This window comes from Seriola aureovittata, chromosome 22 (genome assembly GCF_021018895.1).
Source record: "Seriola aureovittata isolate HTS-2021-v1 ecotype China chromosome 22, ASM2101889v1, whole genome shotgun sequence".
NCBI classification, from domain to species: Eukaryota; Metazoa; Chordata; class Actinopteri; order Carangiformes; family Carangidae; genus Seriola; species Seriola aureovittata.
In genome coordinates this window covers 10127931-10153332 of record NC_079385.1, presented here as the reverse complement: position 1 = coordinate 10153332, position 25402 = coordinate 10127931, and the positions used below count along the sequence as shown (strand labels likewise).

At 41.2% G+C, this 25402-nt stretch overlaps 1 protein-coding gene across 7 annotated transcripts in view; it reads right to left on the bottom strand.

Annotated features, from left to right (window-relative positions):
- Positions 1-25402, bottom strand: part of nrcama (neuronal cell adhesion molecule a) — a 55437-nt gene that overhangs the window by 4904 nt on the left and 25131 nt on the right. Inside the window, exons 3-31 of one of the 7 annotated variants that reach the window (XM_056368160.1) lie at positions 17170-17338; positions 16618-16635; positions 16127-16232; positions 15345-15538; positions 15025-15147; positions 14414-14584; positions 12765-12876; positions 12376-12560; positions 11500-11631; positions 11026-11169; positions 10792-10903; positions 10542-10708; positions 10247-10394; positions 9999-10123; positions 9573-9602; positions 8731-8832; positions 8291-8488; positions 8115-8185; positions 7730-7955; positions 7385-7500; positions 5839-6046; positions 4898-5020; positions 4608-4784; positions 4334-4366; positions 2506-2571; positions 1549-1671; positions 1200-1355; positions 628-759; positions 454-532 (exon numbers count right to left, since the gene is read on the bottom strand). In XM_056368160.1, coding sequence (XP_056224135.1) covers positions 454-532; positions 628-759; positions 1200-1355; positions 1549-1671; positions 2506-2571; positions 4334-4366; positions 4608-4784; positions 4898-5020; positions 5839-6046; positions 7385-7500; positions 7730-7955; positions 8115-8185; positions 8291-8488; positions 8731-8832; positions 9573-9602; positions 9999-10123; positions 10247-10394; positions 10542-10708; positions 10792-10903; positions 11026-11169; positions 11500-11631; positions 12376-12560; positions 12765-12876; positions 14414-14584; positions 15025-15147; positions 15345-15538; positions 16127-16232; positions 16618-16635; positions 17170-17278 — 3686 coding nt within the window. In that variant the 5' untranslated portion in view covers positions 17279-17338. The remainder of the gene's footprint in view (positions 1-453; positions 533-627; positions 760-1199; positions 1356-1548; positions 1672-2505; positions 2572-4333; positions 4367-4607; positions 4785-4897; positions 5021-5838; positions 6047-7384; positions 7501-7729; positions 7956-8114; positions 8186-8290; positions 8489-8730; positions 8833-9572; positions 9603-9998; positions 10124-10246; positions 10395-10541; positions 10709-10791; positions 10904-11025; positions 11170-11499; positions 11632-12375; positions 12561-12764; positions 12877-14413; positions 14585-15024; positions 15148-15344; positions 15539-16126; positions 16233-16617; positions 16636-17169; positions 17339-25402) is intronic. The other 6 variants (XM_056368162.1, XM_056368163.1, XM_056368164.1 and 3 more) reach the window with 6 other exon arrangements.

Sequence of the window (25402 nt, the reverse complement as noted above, 5' to 3'; positions counted from 1 at the left end):
AAAAACATCCTATATATTATCCTATATTATTAAATGGAGAATTGTTAAAATTAGAATTAATATTGCTAGAAAAATGGTGAAAATGTGATGAAAAACTATAAACTAGTGGAAAATTTTCCCACTTATTTTGAGGTAGTATAGAGTTGACTTTGCAGGAGATGGGATTACTTGTTAACGTGGACATATTTTGCGCTGTATAAAGTTTTTGTTGATTAGAAGGCCAGGTTACAATGTGAGTTGGTCGTTATAAGGATCAGCATAGACGGTGTGGATTTTGCCTTGCCTCTATGGAGTGTTTGGTAATGGAGTCTGGTGGGGAGAGTGTCTCTGCGGCCTGGTAAAATGTTCTATATACAAATAGTCAAGTCAGGAAACAATGAACGAGGAAAAGATGCTGTAAGCCATGTGGTTAGACTTTTCGGACTTAAAGAATGCCTCGTTTTTATTTATCACCTGTATTCTCCAAATGTCCCATCATCCTCCTTCATGGGCTGGATCTCAGGGTCTTGGTGAGCATCTTCTTTCTCTTTCACTGCGGATTACACAGTTTGTTTGTTTTTTTAAAATGCCGCATCCATCCATGTAAAAATGCTTGAAATTACATTACACACTAATTATGTGCATTACCTGGATATTTGCCACCCTTGTTCCTCTTGATGAAGCACACAATGAGAAGGACCAAGATGAGAAGAGCGATGGCACACATCAGTCCAATAAACCAGCCCTGGGTGGCAATGTCTACCTGCCGGTTGGGTGCGGCTGGACATACAGAAAAAGAGGAAGGGACAGAAAGATGGAGACACACAGTAAGCTTAGGTGTCAGTCCAAATTTAAATCCAGGCTGTTCAGATGGAGGAATGTGAGATTATCAGAGGCTGTAAATACTGAAATGGATTTTTTTTTTTTAAAAACGGGTTAATATGCAATGAACATTCAGGCACTGAAAACATGAAAAAGAAAAAACGAACATTAGAAAAATAATGGACCTCTTAGTGATGTTTTTAAGTGGCATGCATCGCACCAACTTGATGGCAACTTCTACCATGCTTGTACACTATCTAGGAAACTATACTACCATACATTCATGTCTGAATGTATCACTGCATGTCTGATGACGAGACAGTTCCGACACAAAAATGAGACAGGCAAAAAAAAAAATTAAACACGAAGACCATCTATCCTGAGGCATGCCGCCTCACCTGGCACCGTAACGTCCACTTCGCCTGTGCTGTGGACCGTCGGGTCAACCGGGTCTCTAGCTACCAGACGCACCTTATAGGTCGTCCCCGGTTTTAAACCTTTTATCATATGTGAGTGCGAACCGTTTACCAACTCCTTTTTCCAGTCCTCTTTACCTAGAATTGGAGTTGTGGATGGAGAGGAATGAAAATCAGGGGAAAAGAGGTTTTCGGGAAAAAATAAATAAATAAAAATCATTATTTGCATAATGATATTTAGTCACCAGTTTGAAAGTTAAAATCATTGTTAATGATCAGGTCGATTAAATGTTAAGTGCGGAGATGACTGGAATACAGAGTGAAGCCTTACTGTTTTCTACAATATATTCCACATATACATTCTTATGGTGTCCAAAGTATTCCCAACTGATCACCGCACCATCCTCCAATATAGACGTGTTAACTGTGCCAAACGCAGGGCCTACAGGAGGCGCTGAGCACACAAGGGAGAAAAAAGTGTTTATTCAAAATGAGAAACATACCAATTCACAACGTCACCTGAATTTTCAAAAAAAGAAACTTAATGCGGAATAAAACCTTTCAAATATGGCTACAGTGCTAAAATATCAAATAAACGTCCATAACATCTCGCTTTGACAATATGCCAGTGTGTAGGACATAACAGTTCCCTCCAGTTTTATTTTGACATGAAATATGAGCAATCATTCCTGGAAATTAATTCATTATTATAGGAAAACAAAAATTCATAAACTGCTGTAGCAGCTGAATTCAAGTCAAGAATTACAAAAGGACCCCAGCATCTGTTTTACCAGTTAGAGAATAAGCCACAGCTTAAAGTTTCCATTGCCACCTTGTATATACCGTCAGTTGTAACAAAAGGGCTACATCATTTTTGTTACATAACAAGAGAACCATTAGAGTAGTCTTAGACATACAAAAATAGAACACTTATAAAGTATAGTTGCAACAGAAATGCCCATCTCAGTGAGGACTTCAATTTTACTGTATAGTAGTCCTCTTAAAACAAGCAGCACTCAGGTGAGAGAAATGTAGCAAATGAATCCTTTCTGAACTTACAATAAGTGGAAATAGTAAAATATTCTGAAAGTATCATCATAATATCTCAACTAATAAGAGTTGGTTCCTGAGAGTGTGTATCATTGTCCTCATTTTGACCTTTTTTTTTTTTTCCCTTTTTTGGTGCTCGATTTAAACATTCGCCGAGATGGATCATTTCTGCTGCAATGACTGTGTAGGTAGATATCTGGGGAGCTACAGTAGTGGGGGACACAGGGAGTGCTTGTACCCTTGTGAATCGGGGGATGCAGAGACTGAGTGATGGGGGAAGTTGGGTGAGGGGGCTCTGTGGGGCCTGAAAGAACATGGAAAAGAGTGAGACAACACATGTACAGATCACAATAGCCAACTGCAGAGCCGTGCACAACATGCCGAGTGAAAACACAACGCCTCTAAATCCTGAGGTTCAAAGTTAAATTCAGCACCTGGTTCAGTGTTATACCCCCCCCCCAAAAAAAAAATGATAAAACTGAATTACAGCATGTATATTATTTGGTTCAAATCAAACTCTATGCACAATCCATCAGTGTAATGCATCAGCAGGTAAATGAAATGAGTTAGTGCTACGTCAGCTACAAACGCTTTCACAAGCAGCATGCGAGAGGTCTAATGAAAACATGTTCATTTCATGTAAAAACAAAAGGACTGCAAGCACATCTAATTTTAATGAATAAAAAATCCTATATTTTAGACTGTTACAATAAATACAGTCTATTCTATCCGGATAGGACACAAGCATCACTGCTTGCAGATGCCATGGAAGTCTGTCACACTTAAATCCTACTTATTCACATACAGTGGTATGAAAAAGTTTAGGCACCCCTGACAATTTCCATTATTTTCATTTATAAATCATTGGGTGTTTGGATCCGCAATTTCATTTTGATCAATCAAATAACTGATGGACACAGCAATATTTCAATAGTCAAATTAGGTTTATTGGATTAACAGAAAATGTGCAATATGCATCAAAACAAAATTTGACAGGTGCATAAATTTGGGCACCCCAGCAGAAAAATCACATCAATTATTAGTATAGTATAGTATATTATTCAGTCGAGCCTCCTTTTACAAAAATAACAGCGTCTAGACGCTTCCTATAGCCTCTAATGAGTGTCTGGATTCTGGATGAAGGTATTTTGGACCATTCCTCCTTACAAAACATCTCCAGTTCAGTTAGGTTTGATGGTTGCCGTGCATGGACAGCCCGCTTCAAATCATCCCACAGATTTTCAATGATATTCAGGTCTGGGGACTGGGATGGCCATTCCAGAACATTGTACTTGTTCCTCTGCACGAATGCCTGAGTAGATTTTGAGCAGTGTTTTGGGTCGGCCTAACTTCAATTTTGTGACTGACTCTTGAACATTGTTCTCAAGAATCTGCTGATATTGAGTGGAATCCATGCGACCCCCAACTTTAACAAGATTCCCAGTAACGGCACTGGCCACACAGCATGATGGAACCTCCACCGAATTTTACTGTGGGTAGCAAGTGTTTTTCTTGGAATGCTGTGCTCTTTCGCCGCCATGCATAACACGCTACTCTTCAGAGGAGAGTCAAAAAGAACAACTTGCAATTGGCCACCTTAAATACCTTTTCTCATGATTGGATGCACCTGTCTATGAAGTTCAAGGCTTAATCTCACCAAACCAATTTTGTGTTCCAATTAATCAGTGCTAAGTAGTTACAGGTATTCAAATAAAAAAAATGACAAGGGTGCCCAAATTTTTGCACAGCCTATTTTTCACATCTGATTCAATTTCATACAACTTAATATTGCTACACTAAAAATCTTTGTCTGGAAAATACCCCAGTACTCAGCTTTTATTTAGAAAATGAATGGCATGCCACTGTGATCATTTTCTGTGAAGACGGAGTAAATTATGCAGCCTCAGAGGGGTGCCCAAACTTTTTCATACCACTGTAAAGGGAGTCTGCAAACAACTTAGTCACATGCAGGGAAATGTAAGTTAAATACAAATAACCAAGTGAAGTTAATTATATCTGATGCTGTAATGAGCATGCAGGGACTTCCACTGGCAAACTTGGGTTACCTTTGCCCGTCACTACAGTGGGCTGAGTACGAGCTTCAGAGAGAAGAGAGAGAGATAGAGGTAGAGGAGTGTGAGAGGTTGAATGCAGTAGACCCTCGTGGTTTTAATTTTCACAGGAATCCCTACTCTCTGTCAGGGCCCTGTCATTCTCACTACTGCACTCCTCATTTTGGTTGCTGATATAACATTCTCACCTTTTCTTCCTGTTGTGATTGTAATTTGCTACACATGAAGCTAAACGTTCAAACTGTAAGTTTATGTACCCAGGACTCACTTGTGTCCATGACTGTGAAGGCCTCTTCTGTGATGATGGGGCCAGAGCCCTTGATTGTCTTTGCACTTAAGTAAAACTTGTACAGCATACTGGAGTTCAGGTTGCTCAGGGTAATGGTGGTCTCGTTGGCTTGAAAGGTCATGACCTTGACTGGTCCCAGTTCACTGGTGATGTTGACTGTAGAGACAAAGTCAATAATGGAAAAATAACAAAAGTTTTTCCCTTTCCACGAATGCTGCTTAATACTGGTGCAGAATACAGGTAGAGTGTCAGGCAGCTGGTAAGCCTACCTGGTTGGTATTTCAGTGTGTATCCAGCGAGGCGTCCATTGTTGTTCATTGGTGGACCCCAAACCACAGTGAGAGAGTCCAAACCGGGGTTGATGACATTCATAAAAGAAGGAGGTCCGGGGACTGAAAAAAAAAAAAAAAAAAAAAAAAAACAGAACCAAAGTCAGGGCCTGCTGCAAACAGGACCATTCACAGGACATACTGTACCAATGGTTAATAGTGGTTCATGGACCTGTATGATTGGTAGGGCTTTTTCACATCATTGCTAGGGTTTTCCATCAGATGAGGGTAGAGATAGATGGTTGAAACACAGATGTTGGTCCTAACTTGATTAATACAGCAATTACTACAAAAAAGGTATGCCTTGAATAAAAGAAATAGAATCAGGGTTTCCCTTATATTGACATTTCATTTGCAATATAGAAATGTTTGTATGTCTGTTACATTCCAACCAGTAGATGTCGCGCTGTTAACATGAGGCCTGAAGAAACCATTTCTCAAACCGTTTTGCAGGAATGGCTCAGAGCTTCATCTCACCATAACCAGTTGTATGGTGTCCTGTGTGGTACTACTGTGTTATACTTGCTAGGGTGTTTGGGTTGTGCTCCATGGATGCTCTTGGTGGTTGCTAGCATAGCTTAAGTGGTTGCTATGGCATTTATGGTCGGTTACTGGAGCAACTACTGCGAGGGTGTTATCATAGTGCTAGTACTAGCAGCAGCAGCAGCGGTATTACTAGTAGGTATTAATAAACGGATACAACACACACATACATTTAATGTATTAAAATGCTGCTCTACAATAGTTTAAGGTGAGTGAGCATGTGAGATCATATCTAGAAAAACTACTGGGAGGCCAACTAATGGGAAGACAAGAAAATCATCAGTTTTCAATATGCATGATGCGCTAGAACCATGTCGGTCAACTCCAGGAAAACACACCTCCTTCAGGTGTCTCAAATGTCGTGCTGGGGCTCGCAGGCCCTTCTCCTTTGTAATTAATGACCCTGATGAAGAGGCTGTAGAGGCTGTAAGGCTTGAGGCCTGGCAGACGCCCCTCGGTACGGTTCCCACTGAACGTCAAAAGCTGCGTCTCCTCATCCATGTTCGCCTCCGTCTCCTCCAAGCCGCGCTCACGCCGATAGTATACCTAGGAGACGCACCAAGAGTTAATGTGCAGTCTTCATGGGTTGCTGTTTTACTGTTTGTTTTCCTTATAGTTTGCCCTGCTAAGATTGTAGCACACAGATTCAGGTGGCTGAGCAGAGGGGTTTTTCATAAAGAAGCCCCACAAACGCAGTGTTCATCATGAAAACCTGCCTCGAGTGAGCTTGATAATACCCTTCAAGCTAATATGACGAGACTAATTCAAGCCTGGCTTAAGAGCTGATTTGATGATTTCGAAATACAGACTGTCTGTTTAATTCCTTTAATGTTATTGCCATTTATATTGAAGGTAAATGGTGAAAATGCATCTTTCACAATGGGGCTACAGCTGGGGGTCAAACTTAGTTTATTTTTCCTCTTTCCAATTATTTTTCTGCTTTTTGCATTAACATCTGCCTACAGTGTGTCAAGTGATACCATTTGACACGTGCTGCCATTTAACTGACTTCAGAGTGCGGCACTTGAAACTTCAGTCGGACTTAGATGTATTTAAAAAGGTACAGAATTCCCTGAAAATAAGAGAGCTGGTGAAGTACACCTGGCTTAACTTGTAGTCTTTTTCCAACAAAATGTGGAAGACATTTCAAAGGCTTCACACAGCCTTGACCACCCATCTCTAAATAATGACGTGAAAACTCTGCATCTCCCTCCCTCACACACACATCCCTCAGCAAACATTTTACAGAATGAGTGAAAACACTGCCCATATATACACACCTGAAAATGACTGCCTCTTTATCAATTATCCAATGAGGAGCAGACACATAGATGACCAGCCTCTAAGGAAGCTGAAGTTACAACACTGAAATGCCAAAATAAACCACTCCCCCATTCCCTGTTTCTAAGTATTCTCTTTTAATGGAATTCGCGTGTTCACTCATCTAAGCTGATAAATTTGTGTTTTTCTTTGGTTAGTTTGATTTGCTTGTACCGTTTGACTGTGTATAGTTGGTTGCATTCACAGTTTGTATTGTAGCCTCATGCTTTGAGCTTTTATTTTGACATCCTGAGAGGCTGGCCTCTATGTGTCTACTCCTCATTGGATAATAGACGAGTCAGACATTTTGTGGGGTGTGTGATATATAGACTGTGCTTTCACTCAGTCTGTAAAAAAAAAAAAAAAAAAAACTCTGATGGGGGCCATGTGGGGTTGAAGAGAGGGGAGAGTCTTTAGTTTAAGTGTTGCTGGCTTGTTTAGCATGTAGGTGCGCATGCTACAAAATGCAAAGGCTTCCACGTTTGTTCAGCGCTCTTCAATTGAGTTTTGTCACTCACACAAAGCAACAACAACAAAGACCAATAACCCTTTATCAAACAATACCTTGTATCCCTGTAGTTTTCCCCTTACTGAAGGGGAAGGTACAGGCTCCCAGTGTACCTCTGCTAGCATACTGTTATGAACCATGATCTTCACACTGTCAGGAGCAGACGAAGGCACTGGGAAACATTAAGAAACAGAAGCAGTTAGTTAACGTCGAGTTTCAAAACACCAGTCATTAATAAAGTTAAGAAGACTAAAAAGAATCAGATTCAAATGATGGTTGAAGAAACAAAACGGCAACATATTGACTGAACCGACTATAATGTTTATGCAGAATTTAACCTTGTAGCATATTCCTATTTTGACTAAATTTGACCAATGATGTGTTATCATCAGTTCACTCACAGTCTTCTCCAGAGTACCCAGTCACTACTTCAGGGTCTGGTCCGCTGCCGTAGTTGTTCACAGCTTGAACTTTAATTTCGAATGGCACAAAGGTGGGGGTTCCAGTCACGACGAAGTGGGTGGCGTTGACCACGTTCTCTGATGACCAATCCTCGTCCGTGTCCTTCTGTCTCCACTGCACTTTGTACTCCAAACCAGGCCCGTTGGACTGGAATCCTGTCAGTGGCTGTACAGAGAGTAATATCAATTAGTGCGTTTGCAACAACAGAACAGTGAGAAATTCAGACACAATGAATGAAAATACTCCAAAAGTGTGTCTTCTTAGAACTTATGTTCCCAGTCAACCCACAGCAACCAGAAATCAAACCATTCAAAGAGAGCTTACTGTCCAGTAGATGACCAAGTTGTCAGGCTCAGTTCCTTCTCCATGAACATCTGATGGATTTTCATCAGGAGCTTGGGAGGGGGGGGCGACCAAAAAATGAAGGCTTAATCTCTGAATACCTTTTTCAACATAACTCTACATGATTATATTTTCTGGGAGATGACCGTGTTCACTACCTGCGGGGTTGGTCCTGTATTGGCGCGAGGGCTGGCTGGGCTGGCTGTAGCCCACACGATTCTGAGCCAGCACTCGGAAAGAGTAGTAGACGTACGGGGAGAGGTTTAACTGTGCTGTGGTGCTGGTGCCGACAACTTCTGTCAGGTTGATCCAAATTCCTGGCATGTGGAGCAGATCCTCATATTGGATCAAAAAACCTGGGGAAGATAATTAAAAATTAAAAAAAAAAAAAAAAAAAAAACCCAGATAATGTCTGTGGGTTAAGTCACTGTATTTAATTCTGTGTATATCTAGCCATGGTGGCTCATTGCGCCAGCTACCATGGAGATTCATTTATTTGTTCTTGTTGATACTGACTGTGCAGTGTCTCGTTTTGAGTTCGGCAGTGGACAAATGGAGTGTACTAAACAACTAAGCAGCAAAGATGAACACGTCATACTCTGCGTGGGACTGTTGTGTTCATCTCCAGGGATCCAGGTGAGCTGAACGCTCCTCTCAGTCTGGTCAGTCAGCTCCAGGTCGGTCGGAGGGTCGGGTTGTTCTGCAAACACAACGAGGAGCTCAGGAACACCCAAAAAATTGAAACGCTCTCATCTAGAACTTGCTACTGACACTTTTTGCAGTAGTATTAAAAACACACCGTTGTGCAGTAAATGAGGAGTAATAGACTTTGAAGCATACTGTAGCTTTTGAGCTTAAGATTGGCTTTTTGTTGTCAGGGATTTAACATTAGGTTTTTTAGTTTTTTTCATGAAAGTGCATCTAAAATTAGAATCAATGCAACAAACCAAAAGCAGACAGTATGCTGCCTTGAAAGCAGGGCTAGTTTATTTTTACACTTTTTTTAATATTTCATGACAGAAAAGTAAAACGTTGGAAGTGTTGTATGAACTCTGTGGGGAAAAAAGATATTACTTTTATCTTCATTCAGTAATATACAGGAAGAAGTTTGTAAAAAAAGAGCTTGATCAGGAAACTCAGGTGTTGTCAGTTGTGGTTGATTAGACCTCTGCGCAGGTTGGGGCTGAGGCCAATCAGGCAGGTTAAGTGAAAACACCTGTGTGGGTGCGACGTGATCATGCATGGTGAAACCAAACTTTTAAAACCGTCCTCTACATTAAAACAAAGCTAAATGAAAACAATGATGCAATATGTAACACAGAGAACAAGAGCAAACCACACAAAATAAATGTCGAGACAAAATGGAGGCTAAAGGTTTTGCAGACGAAACTGATGACTGAAGACAATGAAAAGTCACAAGATGCTACACTGTTTGTTTACCGTAGGCAATAGCCGGAGTAGGAGTTGCCTCTGTGACGGCGAGAAGCAAAAGTAAAGTGCAGGAAGAAGGTTAGATGTTAGGGACAGACATTTTAGAAACGGCAGAAAAGCAGGAACATTTCTATAGCAATATGATTCTTTGTTAGAATATAACGGAAGTTATAGTTCATGACCAACCAGAATAAAGTTTTTGACAGAAACGGGACAGACGACACAAGGACTCATTTGTTTCTTCTATTTTGCATTCATAAAACCCCTGTCAATACAGTAATTTACCATGTTTCACTCAATTGTTTTGAAGAAGAGAAAAACATAAACTCGTGGTTGGATCCTGAAAGTCACTTCTGTGACTTCCAAAATCAAAATAACCTGTCAACATGCTGAGCGCATGAACCCCTTTTCATGCGTATTAGGATGTGAACATACCGACGACAGTCAGCATAGCGCTGGCTGAGTCCTGGTCCAGGGTTGTGTTCATGATGCAGGTGTAGGTGCCCTCATCTTCATTTGTCACATCTTTAATGGTCAGACTGTCTGTGTCCACCTCAAACCTGAAAGCATTACACCATGTGAGATTTTTTACCTAAATTATATCCTATTCTTTCCACAGGCGGAGGAAGTGATTAAACAAATTAATCAGATTAAGTGAGTGCCAATCTCAAGGTCTCTTGTACCTCTCGTCATCTGGCAGTTCTCCACTGTCTTTGAGCCAGGTCATGGTGGGAATAAGGGAAGGGTCATGTTTGACTTTGCACTCGAACACAGCGCTCATTCCTTTCTGCACCATCATGTACTCCGGCTGCCTCAGGATACGGGTGGGCTCTGGAGGACGGAGGAGAAAGGCAATACAGAGTACAGCTTGATGGCCACATGACTTAATGGCTATAGGGGCCTAAAATATCAATTCCATGAGGCTAAAAGTTAAACCATCAATCTCATTGTCTGAAATGTGATTGGGCCATATCTGACCTTTAACCTCCAGGAAGACGTGGTTCTCCTTGATCCCCAGGTTGTTGCTGGCAATGCAGGTGTACTTTCCGCTGTTTAGTGGCTGGGCCACGTTGATCTCCAGTGTACCATTCTCATAGATCACGTATGGGTCACCATTCTTAATACTGGTCTGACTGTCTTTGAACCTGCACAGAAACAATAACGCATTTTTTTCATAATGAAGACAAAATGGATTCAATGTCACAGACAACCTGATCTGTTATCTTACCATGTGATGGTCGGTATTGGAGAGCCAAAGGAGGAACAGTGAAGTAGTGCAGGGTTGTTGGTGATGACCTGGTACACTCGGTTGGGTGGAGTGAGCACCCTTGGTGGTTCAGCTGTGTGGAGAAGCCAAATGTTTATCTAAATCAGCACTCAATATGTCTCTCACAATGGCCTGCATATCAAAATCGTACCATAAACATTTAATACATTTCCATCTACACATGTTTTAACTCACCAAGAACATTGACAAAAGCATTCGCCATCACGTAGCCAAACTCATTGGACGCATGGCACTGGTAGACAGCACTGGATCCTGACTGCACGTTGCTGAGAATCACAGTGTCGTCCTCCACCTTGCGGCTGTGGTCCTCAGGAGCATCTAGCACAGGACCAGAGACGGAATATATTGATCAAATTACAGAAAGAACATCTCTAATCATCATGTTTCTGGTAACTTCAACTGCACTGTAAGAGTTCAGTGTATGTAGAAATCAGCATGTATTTTATAGAATACCATGCAGAAGGAAAGAAAAAACAACAAAAAGGAGGAAAAAACACGGTTGGGACTGAAAATTAAATTCCCAATGCCACTCCACATCTAATTTATACACTCTGTTGCTGCTGTGTGCTTTAGACAGAAGTGTGTGTGTGTGTGTGTGTGTAATGTAGTACATTCTATTTTTGAAAGCATGGTCTCATTTTCACTCACTCTCTATGGGGACTCCATTCACAAACCAGCTAATCTTCGGTTTGGGTTCTCCATTGACTCGACAAGTCAGGATGCCAGTCTCATTCGGAGCGAGGATCAGGTTCCTGGGAGCACTGACCCAGAAAGGAGCCGCTGGGGATGAACAAGAATAAAGAAGATACAGAGCAAGATCCTTGAGAGAATATGACAAAATAAACTTTACGTAGCCTACACGATATACTTGGTATGAATGGTTGCATTTATGTAATTGTAAGACTAAAACAAATAAAGGTGATTTACTTCACCTAATCACTCCCCTGTAATCGTAAAGTGTTACTAGTACTACCGATCTCACTGTGAATCAACACTTGGGTCGACAGCTCTAGAAGCTTTTAGTTCATTACTTTGTTTTGCCAGCAAACCAAGAATGAATATCTTTATATTCCCTGGTTTTCAACTAACCCTAACCCTAATCCAAACCCTAATCCCTATTTAAACCCTAACCTGTAATCTGATGACTTTGTCCCAGAAACTTGGTGTCTATGGCCATAGAGGTCTGGCCCAGTCTACCATCAATGGTATTCTGGGCCTTTGCATTTTAATCATCTTATTTTTTTTTTTGGGCTGTGTCAGACAAAATATGCAACTTGATAACATCACTTTGGACTTATCGTAATTTGAGACAGACTTTTTGACACTTTATCGACTAAATGATGAATCAAGACACAAATTGGAGAGTTGAGAATGAAAATAATACTTGAGTGCATCCCTACTTGAATTAATGCACTTTAAAAAGGACAAGGACAAAAAAATGTCAACGGTATTAAATGACATGTGATGCATAAAATGATGCAATGAAGAAATGCAAAAAGAAAATACCTGAACTGATTTGCATACCTTTGACAGTGACCTTGATGACGTGGTCTGCAGTGCCCAGGCTGTTTGTAGCCGTACAGCGGTAGTCTCCCGCATCGGCTTCATTCACATCCGAAATCTTCAACGTTTTCTTGAAGTTACGGAAGGACATCCTGCTGCTTGGCATTTCACTTCCATTCTTCTTCCAGGAGATCTCTGGCGTAGGCCTATCATAGAAACCCTTACAAATCAGTTCTGTTTGTTTGATATTTCTGCATTTTGATTTTTAGTATTAAAGCACATTCATGTATAATACATTCTTTCCCACAGAGGTTTTTTTTCGTTGTTTATCACTAACATTTGATAAAGTAAACACAAACTCTTAAGATGAGAGAAACTGTGATGCAAAATCGCTCCAGATGCCAACTTACAAGCCCTCAGCAATGCATTCCAGCTCCAGGGTCTCCCCTCTCAGAACCATCTTGGTGCTGGTGGCACCCTGAGGTGTCATGAAACCAGGGCGACGCTCCCCCTCTGGGCTGTCTGAACATACGAGAACACAAGACTAAATCAGAACCAGGCGGCAACTTTAGACTTGGAGGTTTGAGTTATCCAAGAGGAGTATAGGAAGTGAAACTATAAGCTCAGGGAGCAATTCACATTGTCATGAAGGACAGAGGTAGAGTCAAATATACACTATGAAAAGTGATTTGCCAAAGTGGATAGAAGGGATAGAAAATGAGTGAATGATGACCCAACACAATGCATGAAGAAGACATCTTTGTTTTTCCTCATTTCATACAGTACGAGCACTGACAGAATAAGCGAGCGAGAGGAATCTCCCTGAGAGGGGTAGCCATGGGTTTGTTGCTATGGCAACGTGGGAGGATCTTGGCAGAAAGCAACCCTCCAGCCACACACATATATACAGTATGCACATTCCTCAGAAAGTCCTCGTGGAAGGATCTAGATTTCTTTCTAATTACTCTGCCAAAACAGTCACTAATATAATGAATGAGCCTCTTCCACTTTAGAAGGTAGAAGAAGAGCAATGCCGTGTTCAAATGTGTTGCGTTTACATGTGGCCATCTTGGATAACCAGTGATGGAGCAGATGAAGAAATCAGTCTGGATTTGTGTGGGTATTTGTGATTCCAGGGGAGATGTATTTAGCTGATATGTAATGTTTGCATGCTTTGAAAGTATTAGGTAGTTCAGAGCTTGTTAGGATATAATGTTATCTACACACAGGCAATAAACAGATACTGTTGATTTTGTCTTATAATAAATATTGTATCATGCATCACAGTCAATTCAGTTTTATTTGTATTGATCAAAATCAATGGTTTGACTGACACTCTACCCTTAAACCTATAATTTGCATTAGAATGAACTCCACATAAAACTAATCAGATAAAATGCGAGACACCTAATGGAAGAGTACATGTTAATATAATCACAGAGGAGGGGATTGAGACCAAGTTAAAGGTGAGTGTGTATGTCGGGTACAGTTATGCGAGGGAGTAAAAACGGGGCTGGGTTCACACTGAGGGGGGGCTGAATGGGAATAAACCAGCAGCACTCACCACTAAAGAAATCAGTGACATTGTATAAAGCGGCCACAGTCTCATTCATTGTTTCCACTGTAATATAACAGAAAATCATAAGCATGCAAAACTAGGAAATAAACAGGCAATGCTTTATTTTACAATCACTTTTCCCCCATGTGTTTAAACAAATGCACTTGACTGTGCAGTGTAAGTACAGAATAATTTTGCATTGCTGCAAAAGCGTTGTCAAATTATGGGTGTAACATAATATAAAATACCGTTATGTCATTCTAACAGGTGACATATGGCCATTATAAAATCAAATATTGCTATATGTGCTTTTTAAAGCACAGCAAATGTACAATACAGGAAGACCAGCAACCAAAATTCTTCTAAGACAGTTTTGCATGAGTAACATATCAAATTGTGTCACAAGCAACACAGTAATGCAAGACCCTAATGTATCACAAACATGGGGAAAATGGTTTATTTATTTCAACTGATATAGGCCTGTTCAGTGTCTTGACTTACTGTTGAGCACGGTGACTGAAATGGGCTGTTTCTGCTGGATGGTCTGTGTGTGGGGGAAGCGAGCATAGCAGATGTAGTCACTCCTGGTGTCTTCTAGGAGAACATTTGAAAAGTACAAGTCTCCGTTCAGGGCCTGGGACACTCGCTGATCCAGCGGCAGCCTCTGAAAGTCTGAAGGACATGGCGTGTTAAAACGCTAAAAAAGGAACAATTTATCAATGTAATGAGCTTGTTGGACTTAGTTTTTCTAGAAAAGGACGTTTACATTTACTCATTTGGCAGACGCTTTTATCCAAAGTGACTTACAAGTGAGGGTCATCACAAAAGCTTCACTGCAGTGAGACCTTGGTGTAAGTACTACATCTTTACTTTTTCATTGGTAAATGAGTTGGTAAAAACACCTATTTTCCACACCTATTTATCAAATCTATCCAAATACCTCATGATTTATATCATCATCCACTGTCATGTTCAAAAAGGCAGCAAAAAAGATAGAATAGATATAGAATGCTGGATACATATTTTAAATGTACAATCCTTTTGTTTGTGAATGTTAAATCCTTATGTCCTTGTATAATGAGCGCAGATATGCACACATGCAAACGACTCACTGTTATCCATCCAGAAGATGACAGGAGGGGGTAGCCCGGCAGGGGGTCGGCACTGCAGCACCAGGGAGACCCCCATCTGCACGGTGATGGCTTCATTTCTTTCCTTCGACCACAAGGGGGACCCTGCGAGTCGCAAGCATCAAACAAAGGTTCTGAAGGCTTCCCAGAACTTAAGATCATATAAATGTTCATTAAATGTTTTGAACAAAGTGTAAAACATAACTTATGAAACTGTAGTTGGTGCTGAAGCCATTAGGATCAGTTTTAATTTACAAAAATGGGGGAAAAAAAATGGAATGGAGTATAAGAAGGAGTCTTACTGGACTGCCTGATGACAATGTTGTTGGAAACCGCGGTGCCGTGCTCATTGTGAGCTGTACACTGGTACGTTCCTTCGTAGGCCTCCGCCTTCTCCCCGCTGATGTCAATAACCAGAGTTCCTGAACCGGGTTTCATCAGGACTTTGGAGTCTTTCTCGACGTCAAAGTGGGTTCCATTTCTCGTCCATGAAAAGCTAGGATCAAGCGGAACAATAAATAACATTTTATTTTCCAGGCCAGCAGCAACAAGGAAACATACAAATGAGTGGAAATGACACGATACAACCCATGTGTTCAAATCATCAACATGCATTCTGCTTCATTATGCAGATTGATTTGAATTATTGTTTTCATGGCGGGGAGTTTGGCTGATTGTAACTCATTTGATTCAGAGACTGCTGGCAAAATCTAAACTGTGGCTAATTCTCTCTGCCAGGTGTCTCTCAAGCGATTTGCTCGCCATGACAACAGTTGCTATGGTGATCCATATTTCCACACTGCTCCAGGTTAAGTTGCCCTCAGGAACAGGTCTATATTTCACAGAGGAACCATAAAACTGAATGGAAATCAGTTTGCTCTTGATTTCTGAAACTCTCAGGTTGTATCTTTACAATAACATTTCAGGAGCTTTTGTGCCTCATATTATGTCAACCAGAGAGGAAACCAGTGAAATATGCTAACGCAGTGTTGAACTGGGATGGATACCTGCATACTTTTTCTTGCACGTTGCACATGTTCTAATAAACAAGCCCCAGTGGCAGTGGGAGGAGTGATTGTCTCACCTGGGATTTGGCTTCCCCTTGGCCTCACAGTGGATGACGATGTTCTCCCGCGGATCAAAGATGTAATCTTTTGGGGACTGTAGTGTTATAGTTGGGGGTTGAGGCACTGGAGATACATCAGTAGAAGCACAGTTGAGACACACGCACAAACAGCGCAATGTAAGCATTGCAGACTGGAACTTCAATATTCAAGCAGAGGAGGCGCAGGCAGCATGCAACAAACATTCACATTCAGTCCGACCTGACAATCAAGTCTGGAGCGGAAAACTCTCTCTGCAAACAATAAAGCCACAATAGCTATCTCACTCCAATCTGAAGACAGACAACTTACCATGGAGCACCACTCCAAGACAAGCAAGCCACTTTATATGGTAACAGTGCTAAAATAACTGCATGCACATCTAACATTGCCCAAACCCACACAAAGACAATTTAAGTTTAAGAGCAAAAACTCCACACTAGAAGTCACAGCAGTGTTTGAGCCAACTTACATCCTTCCAGTACTTTAGCTTTTTGTCCACCATGACACGCCGTACCACAGTAGTAGTAGAATAGTGAGGAAAGGTGTTAGTTTTTGCAAGGAGTAAACAGCAGGTTCAGGTGAAATAGTTGCGCTTTCAGGTACTTTTAAGCATTTGATTGAGCCTGCCTGAAGTTTGGTTAAGGACAAGCTTTCCTACTTGCTTCAGTTTTTGTGAGGCAGGTGCAATAAATGCAACAGAGGCAGCTGAAAATATTACAATTTCAACACAGGATATGTGATATGAAGGGAAAAAGAGTTCCTCCAAAATTTGAATTGCATTTCATAACTGAAAACCACAACTCCATGCTGAAACATGCAAATATGAATTACAAGAACTGCCGAGTGGAGCTCATCTAAAGCTTTTTTTTGCGGCTCGTAGAAGCTATAATTCATTAAGCTCTGCTGAATGTAATTTCCATTAGAGCATGAAAAGTTTCCTTAATTTACGGAAGTGGAATACCATGTCCTGTATTGCAATATTACTATGTATAAACGTGATATCGGTAAAGAAGATACTTACGATCTAGAGGCACCTCTAGCGCTGATGTCATGCGACTCAAGAGTATGAGCAGCACAGCTCCGAAGCCAGGCGTCCACTTCCTATTCCAGTCCATGGATGGGTGCGTCATGGTGAAAACCTTCTTATCCAGGTTCAACAGCAGTTCAGGTGGTCAACACGGTGAAGAAGTCTGGATCCACACAACAGTGGTAGAAAAAATTATTAAAAAAAAAACAAAACATTTTACTATATGGGTTATTTTTGGTAAAGTATACTCTCACACACACACACATACATAGTTGCAAGGGTGTTAAAAGGGGTGTAAGTGCAATGTGTATACAATATTAGTCCATAAAAATGACAGACAAGGGTACAGAGATATAAATATTTAGTCTGAACTGCAATGGAAACTTCACTTTGTCGCCTTTTTCTATGCAGTTTACTGACATTCACAGGGTCCAACATCCAAAGCAGGGTGTTTAAGTAGAGCATTGCAAGTGGCTTGTCAGTTAGATAGCCTGTCATTCTGCCAACATATAGACTTTGGCAGGAGGAGAAGTCAAAACAAACTTGATTTCAGTCTTTATTTGAAGAACCTATGCACTGTGCACTTATCTGTCCATCTCCCGTTATTTACCTTCGAGTGTTGGAGAACATATATAGAGACACAGCAGCTTCACATAAGCATTAGTTTAGACTCAAGCACACTTCATTTTGTAATACTAGGCTTTTTATGTGTGGGAGCTGCCAACATCCATTGCACCTTAGATTGAGAGAAGACACACACTCGTGTGTTTAGGAAGCCTCTGTGGAGATATTTGGTGCTAGCTGTGTTCACATTGGCATTGTTATTGACAAAGATGGCCAACTGCTTACTGGAACATCCCGTGTGCACCGCTGAGGTGTCCCGCCTGACACCACGTGTCTGCCTGTAAACATATGGCATGTGAGTGCACTCGGCCGGAACAATTACAGCTCCGCCGCAGATATAGCCTGCGCACAGATTGGCACGTGCACGCACAAATGCACATCAGTGGGGGGGGCCAAAATATTCTTGCCAGTGCAGTGTGTTATATGAATCGAGTTACACATGAGTGCACACCCACAAGCGCTATAGCATAATATAACATAACAAAGAGACGCAGATTAATATGTACAGCCATCACACACACAAAATCGTGTTGGCATTAACGGGCTCTTGTAAACTGCACCATGGGGAGCTGGAAAATTCTGACTGTCTTTGTTTTTCCCTTTTATGTCCTCTGTCTTTCAGTGTGTATAGGCCTCTGTCACGTGCATTTGCAGGCTTTCATTTATTAGCAAATTGGTAATATATCACAGCACCTAATGGCATTCAGACCCTCCCCTGCATATGCTGGTTTTGATTAATGTCTGTCTGCTGCACAATATAATATACATGTTAGCCTGCCTAATTCAGGAAGATGGGCATAATATCTAATGATATACAGTCTTAAAATGTTTGCAAGATTCAAGCACCACTATTAATGTTTAATTTTATTCAAGAAAATACATTTTTCCCCTGGTGTTATGTGAACGGAGCAAAGTCGCCAAAGGGTGATAGTAACTCCTGTCAGCAGCCTGAGATGGAATTCAAGGTGGAGCCGTGTGCTGCTGTCAGGTACATGGCTCAGTCCATCCTGACATCTTCATTATTCATGACTCGCACATGCATCTTTGCACATACATTGTAGACACACACACACACACGTGCGCATACAGAGGTCTACATATACACAGGAGGTTGAAGTGTTCAGAGGCATTTCAAAGGTGAAATTATCAGGCTCACTGCTAAACACAGGCCAGTCTCTACTCTGCTGGAGAAGATCCATGTCTGATGACATAGGGAGAGTGTGGTAATGAACACACACTCAGAAAGTAGTGTGTCAGATTTTATCCAGCTGAGCTAGGCAGAGTGTGAGCTAATACAACCCCAGGACACAGCTAATTACGCCGACACGTCCTATTGGATATTACTCTCATTAGTTAATCGAGAAGGAAGACGATGGAGAGAAAGAGCGAGAGAAGAGAGCAACACAACTGAATGCATTAGATGAAGGCCATGCATGCTAAATCTTCTAATCACATTGTGGAAAAGGCAATGTGATATCATGCAAATGTAATGGCCCATCTTCTGATTAATTACTATAACGCTCTGTGCTGCTGCAGCAAAAAAAAAAAGAAAAAAAGAAGAAGAAGCCTCCCCCATGGCGACAGTGGCCATATTAAGCCTTGCTGGACCTCAGGCCATTTTCTCACAGACAGTGAAGCCCATTCACCTGGTTGGGAATAAGTGCGACTTTTGGGAGACGGATGATGGAAGTTCAAGAGAATGTGCAAATGGTTAAAAATGAAGACATCCAAAGAAAGTACAGAGGATGGGGGAGGGGAGGAAAGGAAAAAGGAATTCTACAGCCGGAGGGAAGATGAGGATGATAGGGGACGTGTGAAAATTCAAATGCAGCATCAATTACTTTACTGGTCTTCTGATTTAAAATAGAACCTGACTGACAGAATTTTTTTAGGCCTATATAATTATTGAAAATAATAAAAATCTGATGAAAAATATGCAGTCAAACTTTTTAACAAGTATTTTGTCACAGACATGTCTGAGAAATGCCATTTTACAGCTGAACAATAAATATTTATCAAATGTAAGTATAATAGTATGTAAAAACACCGGAAAAGACAACCATATTGAACATTAAGACTAACATAAGTATATAAAAATGCTGCCAATAAAACACTTAAGTTCACTCACTTTTCATTACATATCTGCCAACATACACACTATTTGGATAAATATGTGGTGTCATGTTTTATTTCGAAATACTGCTCAAACAAGGGGCAACTATTTGATTTGTAATGATCTGTACAATTCAGAAATTTCCACATGGAACAGTGTGTTGACCTCCAGTGCATTGGCCTGTCGCCCTGTCAGTAACAGAGGATACTGTTCTCCTTGTACTGTCAAATACAGAAAACTAGTGAGCCTTGAAAAGATAATCATGACACCAAACGAAATGAAGTATTTTGGAATCAACACCACAAATCTTTCATAAATGTAAGGTTGTTTGATGAGTTTGTAAAATGTAACCACAGTAACATTATTGTCAATAAGAGTATAAAGAGTAAGAAAAGCAGCAGAGGCACCAGAATCAACAGAACTTAAATCCTACAAAGAGGTTTGGAAATGTTTAGAAAACATGGGCTGCGTTCAAAGTACCATTTTAGTTCAAATTCATTCTAGATTGATGGTCACAACGTCACAACCCAAATATACAGTGTTGCCAACTTTAGCAACTTTTCAGACCCCTTTTAGCAACTTAAAAAAATTAATTAAAAAAGCACGTAACAACAAACGCAAACGTCCACCTGTCTGTGTCTACGTCTGTTTCGCATGGCAGCTGTCGTAGACTTGAACGAGCTGCGCATGTGCAAGCTGTGCAACGTGTGACGGATAAAATAAGAGGGGTATTCTTTTGCTTTTAACTTTCTTTAGCACTGCAGAGCAGCTGGTTAACATCTTAATTGGCCGCGCTTTAGTCACTATTTCATACTTGTTCCGTCATCCGACAACAGAAAAAAACAAAAACATGATGTATATGAGAACAGCTTGATTGGGAATTCTGTATGTGAGCACAGTGAGTAGGAGAGAAGCAGACTGATGTAAAGGGCTGACACGTCTGACCTATGCATCTGACACAAGGCAGAATAGAGTGCTGCAGGGATGACATATTTTTATTGGCCAATCAAATTTTTGGGAGTTCCAAAATCACTCACCACTCCCTTTATAGTCCACTATATGGTGAGTTCGCCATTTTGTGGTGCTGTCCGAATGTATAATGAGAATTATTATACCCTATATACAGTATATACTCATAGTTTCCCACAGTGCATCATGAAAAGCAGTGTACAACCGATGGTCGCTAACCAAGCAATACCATCATGCATTGCGCTCGTGCTGAGAGACGGAGCAAAAGTGTGGAGAAAATTACCTGAGTAGTGTCAGAAAGTGTTTTTCCATTTCACCGATGTGCTCACTATATAGTCCTCTGCATAGAATTAGCTTTTGGATTATTGCAGAAAAGAAGAAGCTCTTTGATGAACAGATTTTGTTCAGCAAGATAATCCTTAGAAATTAACACCACATATTTGATTTTTGAAGCCTAAGGACAGTTGCCAGAAGTAAAAAGCTAATGTCAGGCTATAAACGAACTACACCACGGTCACATTGCGTAGTCACCACCACTAAGCTTCCACCTTGTCATTCGGTTTTCGGTCTTCTACAGAAACCTTTCCTAGAAATTTAGCAAGAGCGTGAGTATGAACACAACACGGTTATGAAGGTGCACTGTTGAGTGGATCTGTGTTCATGTTTGGTATGACGATATTTAATGTCCCAAACAACCTCTGTCTCATTTAGACACTTATTAGCAACCATCTTTTTTAAGACTCGTAAGAGCTTAAAAAAAAAAATCACAGCTGGGGTATTTACAGACTGATTTTATGTTGTAGAATAAAACCTGAAAACGTCACCACAGGCCTTATTTCAGGCATCTCACCCAAAAAAAAAAAGCCATTGAATTCAGGACGAGGTGCAAAGATGCTGACTTATTTCAAGGTTTTCGGAAATATGGAAATATTAGCGCATGACGTCATCTAGCGACAAATATATGATAGCCTAAATGTGGTCAGGCGCTACTATAAAGGAGACATTGCCTCAAATGGTTCCTATCAAAGGAAACATTGTGATTTAAATCACTGATTTGTAAAATTACCCTTAAAGCAAAAGTTCAAAGTTTTGGGGAATGTGTCTGTTCGTTTTCTGGAGGAGAATTGAGTCTGTTACACTTTGGGCTTTGTATGGATTAAACAAACACGATAAAACATGTTTATTGGTGAGATTTTCATGGGCTGGTCAGCTGATTTTGATACTTTTGGACTGGCCAGCCATTTTTAATTAGCCAGGCTACTATAGCGCTCTTTCCCTGTTTACAATCTTTGTGATAAGTTTCAATCATCTAATCTAACCCTTCACCAAAAAAGAAAATAAGGGAATTAAACAATCTATTTAACACCATATTTGATATATAAACGTAAAAAAAAAATAAATAAAAAAAAATCCCCCAGCATGCATCTCTGTCATCTGTTCTTATCCTGTGTCTCGGTTTTAATGTCTGACCTGGTTCACATCTCCAGAGAGGCGGGGGGGGGGGATTAAGGGTTAAAAACACAGCACGAAACACACAGACACAAACAGAAAACAGACACACAGACATAAAATTAGCTGCCATGTGCAAATGTCGACATCTCCATATTTCAACAGCGAGAATGTCACTGTGTTAAGAGGCATAAATTGTTCAGACATTGGCGTCGGAAATACATCAGCACCTTTTCAAATTTGCATGATCATACAGCATAACACTGAACCTTTAACCTTTAAGCGAGGACAAACACTCTTTCGTACCTGTTGTAGCACGGTCAAAATAAATAAATAAATAAATAAAAAAAGTGTTAATGTGTTTTTGAAGCCTGTTGAGTGAATTTACCATAGTTCAAGGCGATGCTACGAGCCTGTACTGTGCAGTGGGCAGGAAGACATTTCTCTGGCAGCAATATGGGTGTCACAGAAGCACAAATTATACACACACACACACACACACACACACACACACACACACACACACACACACACACACACACACACACACACACACACACACACACACACACACACACACAGCCCGACATTCATCCTAAAGCGCAATGTGAACAAAATAATTTCCCATTGCTCATTTTCTCGCAGGGCACAGACGAGAACCGGAAGATGATGATGACAAAGAAGACTCAAAGGAAGACGAGTGGGATGACTTTTGCTAGTGGGCAGGACATCTCTCATCCTCCCCTGCCTTCTTCTCACTGACTCAGGGGTCAAAGCCCAGAGGTCAACACGCCGCCCTGCAGCCCTGCCTTTCCGTCTCGACAACTATATCCCTGTATTTCTCCTTCTTTCACTTCCTGCCTCCCTTCTTCTATTTCACTTAGTCATTTTGTGTTTTGCAAATCATCCTTAAACCGAGCCCATGAGGTCTTCAAGGTTACGGTACATTTAGAGCATTTACTGTAGCTGACACTCATCTCTTGCAGAGTGATCGGGAAGGTGTTCAGTGTATCTTTTTAAAAGGACATGTTAATGGATCGTAATGGCTTGCCCATCCTACATCTCTGCCCTCAGGAAGTCAATGCAAGCCTTCATTTACTCATAACATTCTCCCAGATGATGTCTGATGTGAGTTTGCAGTGATATACTAGGAGTCTTCATTAATGGATGAATCGATAGTCCACAGTTCCTCACAGAAAGCCTGACCACTGCCGCACACTACCATTACATAAGTGCAGGCCTATAAAAATGTAATTCAGGGGTTAATCCACTTTGTGTGCCTGTTCACACCACACACTGACCTTTCCTGTTGCCTGGATCTATTCCCTTTGTGCATGTGGACTGAAGATGAACATTAAACAACTGAGGGGCTATTGAACCTGAGTCAAACCATGAAATACTTATATTTCATTGTGCTGTACGTGTGACGGTGTCTGTGTTTAAAGAAACCAGAGCTGTAAAAGGAAGCTTTTGTTGGACACGAGTGCGCCTTTCTGTTAGTTGTTTGAAAGGATTTGACAGATATGGCGTTTTGTACTGCTATGTAACCACATACTTTTATCTGTTTCCTTTCGATTTAAACAACCTTCCCGTTACTTATCTCATGCACACAGCTTCTCTTTACATTTGAAACCGCAAACACCGGATCCTGTCTCATCACAGAATACAGGAATAGATTTTGACATTTTGGAAAATATGATTAGTCACGAGCAATTCCGTGAGAGTCTGACCAAAACACTGAACCCCTGATTTTTTGCTCTGCACGGATAAAAGCGGTCACTATACCCAGATCTCGCGTTTCCCAATAACAATAACAAAGAATGACGTGAAGTTCGCTGACACAAACCTAACAGTCTCCCCTGCCCTTCAGTTTCGCAAAACCCTGAAGCAATGTGCTAAGTTGGTCACTCCACAGCCTTCAGTCACACTGAGAGACGCTGAGGGATGACAGCCTGACTAGACGGATGAGGGACGAGGCAAAGGGGAGGCAGGGAGAGAATTAGGGAGGAGGGATGAAAACACAGTCATCTGCAGTCACATCACATCACGGTGACAGAGATATTTTGGAGACAATAGACTGAGTTGCACTGCTTTCAGCTAGACTAGACTGGAGTGTGTGTGCTTTTTGTTGCATCTCGGCACACACACACACTGATCACTCTTTGTACATGAAAACACTGATGCCACAATGAGTTATGCATAATAGAATTTGCAGACAATTATCTTCTCGTTCAAAGCAACATGAATCATAAGAATCTGCCCGGACTACACTGGTCTGCAGTTGCCGTCTAACAATTTGACCGTCTCCAGTAACCAGGTCACTAGAATAGGAGCTTCTGAGCCCGGAGAGTCCCCACAAACACATGGAGAGGAACTGCAGCATAAATGTGAACATAACCGTAACGACCACTCCACCGCTGACATTTTAGAAAAGCGCACTTTACACATGTGCTGTTCTGCTGCGTGTTTCCACGGGGGGGGGGGGGATGCGCATTCGAGCTTCTTTGCTGAACGGAAATGATACCAAGTAGCTGAAACGAGAAGCCGCACTCCCTGAAACTGAGCAGATGGTGGGGAAGAAAAATGTAAACAAATACATGTTAGCACTGAGTGCAGACCACACACAAAGACCACTGCTGATATGACACATATGACAAACACCTGAGGTTAGGACTTCTAGCTAACTGTCTCACGCTGTTGTGGAAACCAATGATACAAATCTGGCTCTTTAGCTGCCAAATTCTCAACTACCTGCACCAGCTAGTTTGCTAACTTTGACTGTTGTTTGTTTCTGGGCGAGGCAGCACACAGTGAGTTCATTAGAGCTGAGACTTTTTCCTCAGACATGGGCTGAGCTTGGAGCTGAACACAAAGAGAGAAGGAATGTAAAGCACTGCCAGTGGATACCAAGAAGATCGCACCGGGAGACTACGGCCGCACTACTACGTAACATCACTTTTGCTGTATCTACGCTGTTTTGTTTTTTCTTACTGAGTTTTTGAGCCTCTAAAACGGAGAATTTCGGAAACGCTGCTGGCCCTCGTTTTAGTTTGAAAACTCTGGGGTTGCTTT